The 14,812-nt window shown below is 38.8% G+C and overlaps 1 protein-coding gene across 1 annotated transcript; it reads left to right on the plus strand.

The window, feature by feature from the left end:
• Positions 1-481: 481 nt before the first annotated feature.
• On the plus strand, positions 482-4,289 carry LOC141591969 (exopolygalacturonase clone GBGE184-like). Its single transcript, XM_074412496.1, has 5 exons — positions 482-808; positions 1,751-2,059; positions 2,577-2,866; positions 3,239-3,458; positions 3,853-4,289. Exons 1-5 carry the CDS (start codon positions 638-640, stop codon positions 4,099-4,101), a joined length of 1,239 nt encoding a protein of 412 aa, XP_074268597.1. The 5' UTR covers positions 482-637; the 3' UTR covers positions 4,102-4,289.
• Positions 4,290-14,812: the final 10,523 nt, after the last annotated feature.

The raw sequence follows: 14,812 nt of genomic DNA on the forward strand, positions 1-14,812 counted from the left end.
ATACTTTTTTTATCCGCTCCTTAATATCCGTGTAAAAACTAAAGTTGCAAAGTGGAGTTGAATGGAGGGAGTATTAATCTGTTTCAAAGTACCATTAACTATACGCCTTGAGTCGTCTTTGGTTAAGGCTTATGAAATACGAACGAATGCCAAATTGTTTATGCTTCATTGTCTCCATTTAGTAAAGCAATATGAATACTATTTTTTTGTACTTCCATTAAAATGAAACTTTTAGTTAATTAATTACTTAATTCAAAACAATATTGTCTCTAGTATAGTTTTTTAGTGGCCAAGGTCAAACAAATACGGAAAAAAAAAAAACTAAAATATGATAATTTGTTAATTGTAGCATCCTATTATAATTCTGATTCCCTAATTCTTGGAGAAATTAAATTGGTAAATTAATGTTAGGCTAAACTAAAAGATAGTAATAGATAATACTAAATATAAACGAATTAACAATTATTCCTTATGAAATTAGATAAACAAAAACAAAAACAAAATCAATATAAATTCCGAATAATTCAACAATAAATCAGATCTTGAATTTTTTAAAAAAATAAAAATAAAAAAAAAGTTGGTCTTGTAATATAGACCTAAACAACCCTGGAGCAAAGAGTTGCAAGGTCACACAATAATGGCGATTAATAATAATGTAATTGTATTAGGCCTATTGATATCGTCAATGTACAGTGGCCTTGCTACGACTGCCTTTGCATTACCTGCGGTTTTTGATGTAACCAAGTATGGTGCAGTCGGAGATGGCTCCCCTGCTACTACTGATGATGGAGACTCGGCCAATTCCTTGGTAATTTAAAAGAACGTCGTTTGGTCTTGTATACGATTGTTTTATGATGTATGACGGTTTTATAATAATTTATGCAATGTATAAGTTATTATGAGGTCGTTGGATTTGTCTTGTTTATGAATTTATGAAATATGGTTTTGTTTCATTTATTGTTCGATTAGTTTTAACGCTTTTATTAGATGGAAATTTTATTATGATAAAAACGTTATAATCATGCAGAATACTATTTTGTTTTTTAGACTTAGGTATATGAGCCAGTAAAATATTAATCGTGATAGAATAATTGAGAATCTTTATTTCGTTATTATTGAGGTGTTAATTTGAACACAAATTCTTGTTTAGGACAGATACTTCCGTGTTAGACAAGAATTCGTGTTGTTTTATATCATTCCTTTTTACAATAGAATTGTATTGGCCTTGGATCATGTAGTATTTTTGACTTTTTTGTTTTGAAATAAATTAGGTCAATCAAATTACACAAATTCTTATTATAGACGGACACTATCCATCTATAATAAAAGACGGGTCAAATACAATACCACTTTCCTAATAGGACAAACAACAAGTGGGATGGTGGGGCAAAAAATGCCACCACTTTCATTGTATTTGACCCGTCTATCGCTATAGACGGATACACCCGTCTATAGCAAGGTTAGCTGAATTACACAAATTGTTTGTTCATGTGTTGTTCAATGTGTAGTTTTCCTGAACTGCATGCATACAAAACTTACATGCACGACTTAGAACTTTTTTTTTTTTTTTTTTTTTTTTTGGAGACGATGAACTTTAATAAATAAAAGGAGATTATATAGTATTTGATTACATTTAAGACTACGCCTTGTTATTTAATGTTCCCCAACATTTGAAATATATACAAAATTTACTATCTTTTTACCATTGTATATTATCAAATGATGATGAAATGTACGTATACATACGCAGGCGTTTATCCAGGCATGGAGGGCAGCATGCGATAGCCCCGGGGTAACTAGAGTAATAATTCCAAAAGGAACATTTATGGTAGGACCTGTTTTATTTTCAGGACCCTGCAAAGCTACCGTGACCGTTGAAATTCAAGGAATTGTGTTGGCTAACCCTGATGTCACTCTCTATTCTGAACCCGAATGGATTTTATTTGAGAATGTCGATGGTGTAACCCTCACCGGCACTGGTGTAGTCGATGGTAACGGTCCTAAGACTTGGAAGTTGAACGATTGCGCTAAGAGTTCCGATTGTGCACCTCTCCCTACTGTAAGCTTCTATTATTTCTTTCATCGTGTTCTCATACCAGGTGTTATTAATATCCGTTTTTAAGTTTTTATTATGAAATTGGTTTTCGAAGTTCCATTTTAGGCTATGTTTGATAAAACTAGCTTAAAAGATAGCTGAAACCTGAAAAGCTACCCAAAACCTAAAAAGGTAACTGATAAGGTAGCTGAAAGGTAAGAGCTGATAAGGTAACTGATTATAAAAAAAATGTTTGATAAATTAGCTGAAAAGGTAGCTGATTTTGGGTAAAGTGACGTAAAAATTTATGATAATTATTTAATATTATAGATTGAAGGGGTAATAAATGGAAGATAATTAGGTAGCATTTCATTTCAGGTAACTTATTTGACCAAATAAGCTACTTGTCAAACACGTGCATCAGGTAGCTGAAATTTTGGTCAAATAAGCTACCTGAAGTGTCGTGTTAAAACGGAGCCTTAATAAGTTATTATCTCTTTTACTAATTGATGAGTTGTTTGAATTATATATGCACTTGCAGTCTATAAAATTCCACAGAGTTAACAACGGAGTGATTGATGGAATTAAATCAGATAATGCTATGTTCTTTCATATGTTTATTACCAATTGTCAAAATGTGGCAATTCGTAATGTAAAAATCACTGCCCCGTTCAACAGCCCTAATACTGATGGTATTCACATTGGTGGCTCTACTCTTGTCAATATTACTAATTCCATTATTGGAACCGGAGACGATTGTATATCTATTGGACACGGTTCTAAAGACATTACTGTAACCGGTGTAACTTGTGGCCCTGGTCATGGTATCAGGTACACATATCCATAATTTACTGTGTATCAATCAACAATTCTCCCTTGTGACGGTCACAAATTGCGACGGGTAAATGTGACCACTTTTTGATAAAATGTAACCACTCAAGTACTGTTCATAAAATGTCGCCTTAAAAAAATGGTCACATTTTATCAAAAAGTGGTCACATTTGGCCCGTCGCAAATGTGAACAGTGTTTGTGACGGAATAGTACCCGTCACAAGGGAGAATTTGCGTGTATCATATAGTAACACAATTAGTTTTCCTTAAAATGGATATATTGCTCAACAGTAAAACGGACATATCCGTCTTAACCAAATTAATCTAGTGATGAATCATGACTTTTTTTTTATTTATATTGATGATTGATAGTATTGGGAGTCTTGGAAAATATAACAACGAGCTAGAAGTGAGCAAAGTGCTAGTTAAGAATTGCACACTTATTGGAACTACAAATGGTGCAAGAGTTAAATCATGGCCAGGGAATAAACCAAACAAAGCCTCGGGAATTATATTTGAAGATTTGATAATGGACCATGTGAAGAACCCTATTATTATTGATCAACAATATGGCAAGAAAAAGAGCACCGAGGTAATTTATTCAAAACTTACAAGAATTATCTTCATTTTAATTTTAATTAAATTTTACCTTCAATTGAACTATAAAAAGGGTACGAAAGATACTCAAAAGCGGTACAAAGAAATGATCTTTCAATAACTTATTAAGAGAAGGTCTCTTTTAAGATTTATCACTAAAACTCTAGAGAAACAGTTATTATGACTCATGGTAACATGTTAATTTCATACATATTTACATAATAACTGTACTCATTTTATTATTATTAATCATAATTTATACTTATTTTATTATTTATATTTCCATTTTTTCTTTAAATTATTGTAAATTAGTCTTCTAATTAACTTCTTGAAAAACCGTCTCTGAGCAAACTTACTCGATTAATTGCTTTTGTGTATTGATTATGCAGGCATCTCATGTGAAGATTAGTGATGTTCACTTTAGAAATATTAGAGGAACCTCGACCACCAATGAAGTGGTCACTTTAGCATGCAGTCCAGCTATACCTTGTGAAGGAATTGAGATTTCAAATATTAACCTCACTTTTGATGGGAAACAAGTATTACATAGGAAGGTTGCTCCTAATCTAGGAGTTTTGGCTATTTGTTCAAATGCTAAGGTCACTTTTAGTGGAAAACATGATGGAATTAATTGCTAAAAATTTAGAGGAAAAAAAAAAACAAGAAAAATGGAAAGAAAATTCAAGAGAAAAGTAGGGAAGACCAAAACAAGTAGTGCTTGTTTTACTTTGTAAGGTGTATCATGTTTTTTTGATAATCTATTTGATAGTAGACATATGAGGGTGTATAATTGTTTTTCCAATTAAGATAATTTTGTTCTCAAGTACTCCATTTATCTTGTTTATTAATTTACATTTTATATTATTTGTAAAGAGTATATATGTTGATTAAAAATAAACAAATCATTAAGATATATAGAAAGTACATAAGATCAATTGAAATACACATTCATTTTATGTTGGTTTCAGGGCAATACTAAAGTTCTTATTCTTTAGAATGTATATACTTCCATAGATTAAAGAACGAGAGTTAGTTCAAATAAGAGCTCTCTTACCTCAATCTAAGGTAACGGTTTAATTCTTACCAGCGATATAATGCGCTCATTTGACAAAAAAAATTTGTATACATATATCTTAATTTGAAAATAAAAATTGTATAATCACACCATGGTTCCAGGGGAAAATGTATGAGTTTGATAAAACATAAAGTAGATTATTATGACGGAACAAAACCCAATATATAAATGTCGGAAAGATTACGCTAGTAGGATTTTAAGTACTTCCTCCATTCAACTCCAATCTACCACTTTTTTTCACGTTTGTCAACGCGTGTTTTACGCGCTAAATATCATTAGCTACGTATTTGCAAAAATTAGAAAAGTTAGATATTTTTAATGTACTCGTAAAGACGAATCAAACAAGATCCCACATGAATATATTTCCACTTACGTATCGGGAGAAAATCGAAATTGAATACACAATTGTAAATAGTATATAAAAGTGAAATAGGTAGAGTAAAGTTGAATGGAGGAAGTACTATAGAAAAATGTTTATGTTTGGGTGTAGTTATCAGAAAAACCCTTATACTCCCTTAATTAAACATTTTCTTCACCTTTTTAACTCGATCAATTACACCAAAAAAATGTCAAATCTATAAGGTCACATTATCGCCAGTCTCCAAATCAAGTTACGTAATTAACAAAAACATTCCACCTTTTTAAACTCAAAGTTCACAGATGAGTTCTCAAGTTATTTGTAGACAATTTTATTGCACTAATTTATCGAATAATTGAAGTAAATTATTGTCTAGTTGTTTAATGCATTTCCAATACAATTGGTCTCCCTTGTGACGGGTTACCATTTGTGGCGGATATTTTGTGAGATAAAATGGTAACAAAATGGGTTAGTGGAGAAAGGGGACCACATGAATAGTGTTGCAGAGAGAGAAAAAGTGGGTACATTGTAAGGTAAAATGGTATCCGTCTTCAGCTTGTGACGAATATCTCATGTCTTCAATGAGAATTTGTGTTTCCAATATAGGTAGCTTTGAGATGTTAATGGGTTCTTTTAAAGCCAAGTGTTTTAATTGGGTGAAACCCAAAAAATCATATTTGGGGATTAACTATTACAATGCTTGTTATGAGAGACTTTTACTTTTGAATTTAGAAGATCTTACCGGGTTTTTATATAGAACTAGTTTTTGAACCCGTGTAATGCACGGGTGGAAACGAAAAGTATTATTAAAAGTAACAACTTACATATTTTTTGGATTTAGTAAATTATTAAATTTTAGAAAATTTCACTTTGTCTACTACCCATACACTTTTGATACTATGATTTTTTTTTAATTCGAAATACTATGATTTTTTTCTCGACTTTTGATAAGTTATTAGCAAGTAGTCGAAGTAGGCGGCTGAGGTAACTTAAACTTGTCAAAATTGAGCTGATCCGAATAACCCTACCTGACACCCAAATTCAGGACCAAAGCTTGATCTGAACCCGAATTGTGTAAAATAATGGAACTATTGCAATGCGACACATGTTATTTTCCTACCCCGTTGACGTATCAATGTTCACGTTCTCGTACGCATTTAAGTAAAGATGTATAAAATGGTTTTCCTACCCCGTTGGCATATCAATGTTCACATTCTAAATTCTAATACCCCGTCTTAAACTTTATCCTCATCAAATAAAATACATAGGACAAAAGCATAATATCTAGGGATTAATAATAAGCTTGTCCGATCCATCCAAATACGGTGTTATTTAACCCCATCTTAAGAAATACCAACTATGCATTTATAATGTGAAGTATCAAAATGGTGGTAAATACAACCATAACCGTTGTGAATTTCTACGTCATTGGTTAGGGTTGTATTGTCACTTGTGTAAAATTATATGGTAGATATATGTTTTTAAATCAACCTTAATTAGAGTATCTGCAAGTTAAAAGACGTATTGTGAAGAGTAGATTAGAGCACAAAAAAAGATGAATCAAAGGATAAGTTATTTAACATATCAATTTATACGAATCCAATATTAACCTCCATCAAACTCGTCTCTAATAAATTGTTCAATCAATTTGTGTTAGTTACATTTCTTGAAAGATACTCTCTTCGTCCAATTCATTTATTTCTGTACCTTTGGTTAAAAGACATCTCACAAAGAATATCAAAGATAAACAAATGATTTTGACGGAGGCAGTAATATGGAGTACTCCAGTCCAATCTACTCATTGGAATATTAATTGGAAATGAGTCCTTTTTTTACGTTAATGATGATAATCATAATTGGAATAATCATAATCCAAATCATTTTAAATGAATTTGGCCAAATTAATATGCTAATTTTATAATTGGAATATTAATTGGAAAGTAGTCCTTTTTTTCTTAATTTTGTGGGAGATGCTGTTGTTTGAAGTTAATGAGGATAATATTCAAATTACTGATGAGTAAGATGTAGGTAGGGTCAAGTCTCTTATCACCAACAATTATTTAAACCCAATTTAGTGTGTAAATCGGGGTCGAACCACGAGGATGGAGGGGTTTCTATTTAGCCTAAATAGGAGTCTAGTCTAGTTAAAAATGAAAGGAAGGGAGTTGAATTAAACTACTAGATGTAACTAATGCAAGCAATTGCGAGGAAATGTATACGATTGATTAAAGGTTATGACTTTCGAGTTCATCTAAATGGTTTAAGGGGCAACATGATGATTTAAAGGGTCTATGGTGAGAGTTTATCCTAGGATGATGAATCAATGTCTTGATTATCCTAAGGGTGACCAATAACTTTCATTAAGAATCACACCTCTCTTAAGCAAACAACAAGACCACCAAAAACTTTCATTCAATGGAGGAATTAAGCAACAATGAAAAAAGGCACAAGCTTTCACTCATGCAAATCATCAAACACCTTGTGTGCAAGATTAAGAAAGATAAACAATTTCACCAAAGACTCAAATAATCACACAATCATGCCTGTTCCGGGTGTAATTCCGGAGCAGGATTTGTTACCACGTAAGCTCGTAGAATGATGACTTTGCTTGACTCTTCCTTTCGGCCTCTCCTGAAACAATGAACAAACTGAGGGCTCGGCTTTGTACCGAGCGAACTCACTCCGACGCTCAAGTCAGTAAACTTAAAGGGATTAAGTTGTGTGTTACTTGGCAAAGTATATTGTAGAGAGATAAGAGAGTTTGTACCAGATTAATTATGGATTATTAGCTTATTTTCGGATCCTTTCCTCAATGAGGGTTGAGGAGTATTTATAGACTTTCACCTTTTGTCACGTAGTGGCCAAGTGGCTAGCAGGTGGAAAGACTGTTCTACCCTCGGCCGGGGGACCCATGGCAGGCCGGCGGGACCTGTTGACTCCATGCCGAGTGGTCTTGGATATGAGTACGCGGATATGTCTCCCGGCTGGCTAGTTGCCTAGCCGAGACCCAAGTGACGGGCCGACAGGCTGCGTCGGTTAGGTTGTCCAAGGTGTTGACTTGCTGTGGATATCTTTGACCTTGCTCAATATGTTGACTCGGTCAGCGGGTGTAGAATATGCCCCATCAATTTGCCCCCAGCGTAGTCTATGCCGTGGTATGGACCTTCGATGAGTGTTGAGCGTATTCTGCGTAAGTAAAAAATTTCTTCCCCGGCTTCTTCTTCCTCGGGTTGGTTCTGCTCAGGCCGTACCGTATCCCCCCTCCACATGGATGTGTAAAGGGCATCAAATGTGGAAAAGAAAATGGCGCTGGCCGAGACCGAGGTTGTGAGTGCCGTGTACTTTTGATTGCCCCCAGCCGGTGCTGCCAAGCTCGGTTGAACAGCGGGCCGTTTGGCAAGTAGATACCAAGGATCGTGTTGAAGAAGATACGTCGATTGGCATTCTGTCAAGGAGCGTGTTGAAGAAGTTTTGTAACTGTTTGTCGATTGACATTCCATGGCTGCATGCTTGACACGTGGCTCGGCGTTGATTGGTTGACGCTTCATGGGCTTTGCCCTGATTGGTCCGTTTCATGGGCTTTGCTCTATAAATAGAGCAGTTAGCCCATGATTTTGGCCGCCAAAAATTCACTTTCTCAAAAAAATTTCTTCTCTCTAGCCTTCTTTGACGAAACTTCTCTCTAGTCTTCAAAGCGTTACTCGGCGTAACACTTTTCCAAGTTAAACAAACAGATTTTTCAACTTTTATTTATTAAGTATTTGTTGTCATGTCTTTCGCGATCTTTGGACCTAGTAATCTGCGCCGGGGCTCCCGTCGCGCCCGATGAAGAGGAGGCACTTTGGTTGTCACCCGTTAACGTTGGGGTCCCGGGCCGCTTTCTCGAGATTGATCCAAAATATTTGGAGGATTTCGAGGATGATGGTGATGATGTTGATGATGACGGTGATGATGTTGATGATGATGGTGATGATGAGGAAAGGACTCATTCCGATGAAGAGAGGCCGCATCTCTTGGATCATGGCGACGCCTGTAAGATCGGTCCTGATCGTGCTTAGACGAACAAGTTCGCCAGTTGTTCAGTTCGAACTTTTTGAACATCATTTCTCCTTCGGCAGGAGTATAAGATTGTTATTCCTAAAGAGGGTCGGCCGTCTGTTGCCCTTCCCCGGTTGTATCGGCGTATATATCGACACCTGGAGTATGGGCTCCGGTTTCCTCTGAATGACTACGTCGTTGCCATTATTAAAGCGATGAACGTCGCCGTGGCCCAACTGCATCCGTTGGCCATCAGGACGATTATTGGTTTTGTATGGTTGTGTCTTTTCAAAGGGGAGGCTCCAACGGTGAACCTCTTCCGCCGGCTCCACCATCTCAAACCAACTACCCTAGGCGGCCATGGATGGTATAGCATACAAACCGAGCCGGGCTTCGTCACCGTGACCAAGCTAACGTCTTGCAAGGACTGGAGGGGGCGGTGGGTGTACGTTGAGGTTCCGGAGGATTATCCGCTGCCTCGGTCCTTCCAAAGACGCGTCAATTTGCGTGCGAGAGCAAATGGGAGCATGATAAATACGTCTCCCGGAGTAAGCTTAAGATGGATGCCAACAGGGTCCCTCTTAATGAGGACGAAAAACGGGCAATGAGGCTGTTTGAGGCCGAGAGGGATGGGACGCCGAAGGGATGGATGCCCCCGACGCAGATCGTTCTTCAGGATGAGCTGCTCTGCCACGTCGGCCTCATACCGGCCCTCGAACGGGGTGAGTGGGGTCGGTGTGAGGCCCATCTTTACTTTTTATGCTTCTGTTTTTGAACTTGTGTCATTTCTTTTGCTTAACTCCTGCTTTGTCTTTTTTGCAGACCGATTTGGCCCGGAACTGTCTGCCGAGACCCTCAAGAGGTTAGGACTTGACAAGGACGGGAAAGTTGTTGATTTACATCCTAAGGCCGCGACACGTGATCGCAGACCGGCCCCAAACGACCTTATGGATCAGCAGTTGAAGGTTTTGGATGCGGGGGCGGCTCAGAGGAAGATCGCCGGTAACGTGCCGTGCCGAAAGCCAAGAGCAACGTCTACGGCGGTGACGGCGTCAACTTCAGTTCAACCTTCAATCCCTGCAGTTCAAAAGGAGAAGGTGGTGGTCGTTGTTGATGTCGATGAGGAGGTCACCGTTGCAGAGGAATCTCCTCTTCTACGTAAGAGAAAATAGACAGCGTCTGCTGCTGCCGCTGCTACTGGTACCGAGGCCGGCAAAGAAATGGGTCCTCCAACCAAGAAGGCCAAGCCTGGTACAGATCTAACCTGTGGCTCAGATTTAGCTGGTTCATTAGGCGTTCCTGATGACAGGCTCTCTGGTATGTCAATAAATGTTGACATGGATGCTTTGTCCGAATTTTTTGTAGATCAACCGCCGCCGTCTACCGGTCCCTCTGAATGGCTATTAGAGAAGCGGCCTGTGCAGACGGGTGATAAGAATGCTGCCGTCGTCTCCTCCTCCCCGAAGCCTTCCCCCGCCCAGATTAGGAAGATGCTGGCGAAGTGGGCTGACGTGGTCGGTGCTCACATTATGGAGCAAGAAAAGGTCATGGCTGAAGCTGGCCATGCGCTTGAACGGCTTGAGTTTGATGCTTCTAAGCAAGAGGCCGAGAAGGCGAAGAAGGACTTCCAGGCCGCTGAAAATGATTTCCTCGCTGAGCGAAAGCTCAGGGAGGATGCTGAGAAGGCGGTCATAGCCGAGAGGGCCAAGGTTGAGGCTGCGGAGGCTGACACCGCTAAGCTGCGGGAGGAGCGGGATAAGCTTAAGCCTGCTTTCGACTTTGCTGTTAAGAAGAGGGAAGATTGGAAGTCTCTGTATTTGGCTCAGTCGAAGGCACACAGGAACACAAGGTCCATCCTCGCCCAGAGGGAGGAGGACATTGAGACGCTCCAAACTGACGTCATCCCTAACATGTGCGCCTAATACCGGGACCAGGCGGAAGAAGCTACCAGGGAAGTAATCAGAGAGCTCTTTCCTGACGGCTCCTTCCCGTGGCAAAAATTCGACCAGCTGCTTGATGATAAGGTGGCTGCTGCGGATGCAAAGGCTGCGGAGGAGGCAGAGGCTAAGAAGGCCGCTGAGGAGGCTGCGAAGAAAGCGGCCCATGCTGAAAAGGTGAAGGCGGCCAGGGAGGAAGCTGAGAGGACAAAGGCAGCTGAAGCTGCCAAGTCGGCTTCCGGGTCGCCCACTGATGGTGATGTCGTTATCTTGCGATGGCGAGCGAAACGAGCATAGGGGAGACGGCGGTCGTCACCGATTCACCGGCATCTCGGATAGCTTCACTGTTCGGGGCCAACTATTGAGCCTTTCCTCCCCGCCATCTTTTGGCACTTAATTGTCTTATGTCCGTAACCTTTTTTTGTTCCTTCTCTTTTTGTAAACTCTTGGTAGGTTGTGTTTAGGCTATCCCAATGGGGACTACGCCGACTTCTTTCTTGTATTACCTGTAAATACTTTAATAAGAGTTTGTTTATTTTGCCTCCGGCTTGGCCGAGGTCTTTATCTCATTTTCTTGTGAGTTGTCTTCTTTCGTTATTAATTGAGCGCTTTTTTCCCGTTTCTACCTTCGGCTTGGCCGAGGCAGTTAGAGTGCGTATCTCAACTGTACTTAACGTTTTTAAACATGTTGGCGTGTCGGTCGCTTCCTCCACCGCCCGAGGCGGTCAGATTTGCCTTTCCCAACCGCCGTTGGGAACATGTTAGCGTATCGGTCGTTGTGTCCCCGTCACTCTCGGTCTGGCCGAGGCAATCAGGGTTACGGCGCGATAGCGTTCGTATCTGTAGACGTGTTGATCGCTTCCTCTTTCACTCTCGGCCTGGCCGAGGCGTCCGATTTGCGTTTCTCAACCGTACTTATACGTTCCTAAGCATGTTGGATCAACTGCTGTGGGGCAAGTCGCGTTTCCCTCGTCACCCGCGGCTTTGGCCGAGGTGATCGAGTTTACGTTTTGACTGCTGTTGTAAATATCTTGGTATGACTATGGGAGGGACACTTCATTTTGATAGAAAACTTGGAACATTCTTCATTAGATATAATCAAGCGCTGGGGTGCCCACAACGGTCTCGGACACCTCCGCCGCTATATGAAGTATTTTCTAAGATTGTCGGTGTTCCAGTGGCTCATTAGAGGCACTACCTCCATGTCTGTCAGCCGGTATGTACCCGGCCTCATTTCTTCAACCACTTTGTAGGGTCCTTCCCAGTTGGCCGTCATTTTGCCATGGATGTTTCCTTTGTTGGTGGCGGCCGACTTTCTTAGGACTAGATCTCCTACTCTTAGGTCCCTTTTGTGGACCCTTCGGTTGTAGGCTCTTCTCATTCTGTTTTGGTAAACGGCTAAGTTGAGCCGTGCCGTGTTTCGACTTTCTTCGACCAGGTCTAGGGAGGCTTTCAAGCCTTCCTCATTTTCGACTGGATTAAAGGTTTGCGTTCTGAATGTCGGCACCGCTGCTTCAATTGGTAGGACGGCTTCAGACCCAGACAAGGTGGAATGGACTGTATCCCGTTGCTTCTTTCTCCGTGGTTCTAAGGGACCACAGGACGCCGGGTAGTTCATCAGCCCACCTTCCCTTTAGATCTTCAACCTTCTTTTTCAGCCCGTTTAGGATTGTTTTATTAGCCGCTCCACCGCCCGTTGCTCTGAGGGTGGCAGATGGAGGAGTATGCAAACTTGATACCGAGTTCTTCTAGCCAGTTCATCACCGTGTCACTCCAAAACTCTCGGCCGTGGTCAAATACCATGACTTGGGGTAACCCATCGATTCCACTAAGACTTCCCCTAAGCCCTAGAAAGATTACTACTCACTCATGTTCAAATTGTTCAAACAAACAAATGAAAAAGAACAAACAATCAAAGGGGGTGGCATGGTAAGGATTCTAACAATGATAAAAGACAGGTTAAAATGTAAACAATTGATTAAGCAAGTAAATAAGAGAAGAGATGTACCAACAAAGAGTAAAGATGATTACGTTGATTGAATTAATGAAGAGAATCCTTCAATATCTCCCAATACAATCCAAGAAACCAAATGTAAACAATTGACAAATACTACTACTAAACTAATTTTACTAAGTAATTAATAATAATTGATATTAATTAAGGAAAGATTAATGCTTTAATTAGGGAAAGATTGCATAAATTAAGGAAAATTTTCAGATCTAGGGTTGTGTGTCGAAAATGAATAAGGGAGGGGTATTTATAGTTTACAATCATTTAGGTCAAAAATTACAAGGAAGTTCAAAATGCGGGAAAAGGAGTCTGAGCCGGTCAACGGGCCGCCGGTTGGAGGACCGGCGCAAAACCCGCTGGAAGTTTTTGGTGTCAATTTAAATCGTCAGGTGTGGTGGTGAGCCGGTGGGGACCGCCGCTTTCGGACCAGAAGCCCCAGAGGAGGACTTCCGGTAGGTTGGCCGGTGCCGGCTAGCCGCTTGGAGTCTTCCTTCACCTTTCAACTTCAATACTCGTATATGGGGACTCTCGGTGGTGGGGCCAGGATTCAGGCCGACCTAGGAGTCCTGCTTCTCTTCTTATTCACTCTTCTTCTCTATGCACGCCTTGTAAGCTCCTTAGCTAGCTCCTTTAACCCTCTCCCTGATGCAAAAACCTGCAATGAGGAACATAAAGCTCATAGTACGGGACTAAAGTTACAAAATGGAGCTAAAAGGGTCAAAAACCGCGTATGATCGGGAAATATGCATAGAGAAGAAGGATGAAATTGACAAAAAATGGGCACTCATCAATTACACCTGCCAAATTTAAAGCAAATCACACTATTGTTATTTGAGGTAAATTTACAATTCTTAACAATTAACAGTTTGGCAAATATAATATATGGTAATAATATTTTAATATATAGTCGTTCACCTGGTTATGACACGTGACATTCAATACGAAGTATACATCAAGATGTCCTACTATAAAAGAACATTTGGAGTTGTTTTATGGTAAAAGAGTAACATTGATGTAAGATACCAATAACTTTATCGAGTATAAATTAATATTTTAACATAGATAACATCTTTCCTATTATCTTATTCTATCTAATATTCTCTAATATTTGAAGTATAAATATAAAACTATAAAAAAGGATAAAGCGAAAAACGCAACTAAATAAAACAATCAATGACTCCCAATAGTTATCAAGTTCCTTGGTGGGTCTAATGCACTTTTGGAGTCTAATGGACTTTTGCAAATTGAAAATGAACAATATGATAAAAAAAAATTGAAAAAAAATGACATAATTCTAATTTTTGTTCCTTAAATAAAATTTACCCTAAACGAAGGCAACGAATTTATTCGCCTAAAGTGTAGATTAGACGGAATCCCAACAAATCACGATTTAATTCCAAATTTAATTTAATAATGATAATTTCCCCTAGTTAATTCCTCCAATAAGCTCTCCATATTATAGAAATAATATCATATCAAATATTCATGTGTTTAGGAAGAAAGCAAATGACACGTGGCGTAGGAGTAGGTGTTGACACGTGGCGATCAAAGGGGCAGCTGGTTTCAGTTTTAATATAATGCTGTATATGATATGATATGATGAAATTATTATCGAATTTCCCTTTAAAGAATGATATGGTGGAATTTGACATTTTTGGTGTAATTAACTGAAAAGGGAGAAGAATGATTAAATGAGGGGGGAGAAAAAGGATTGTACATCGGATGTACTACATCATACTTAATGATTTTTTGAGTTTTTGTGTATTTTTTTCGAGTACTATATAGTTTATAAATTACATTTTAGTTTTATGATGTCAAAAATCAAATTTTTTTGAGTTATAATGTAACTTTTTGAGATTAATTTTTTTTTTTTTTGAGCTTATATGTAATTTTTTTGAGTTATAATGTAACTTTTTGAGATTAAAATTTA

The sequence above is a fragment of the Silene latifolia genome, chromosome 7, assembly GCF_048544455.1.
Source record: "Silene latifolia isolate original U9 population chromosome 7, ASM4854445v1, whole genome shotgun sequence".
Lineage (NCBI taxonomy): Eukaryota > Viridiplantae > Streptophyta > Magnoliopsida > Caryophyllales > Caryophyllaceae > Silene > Silene latifolia.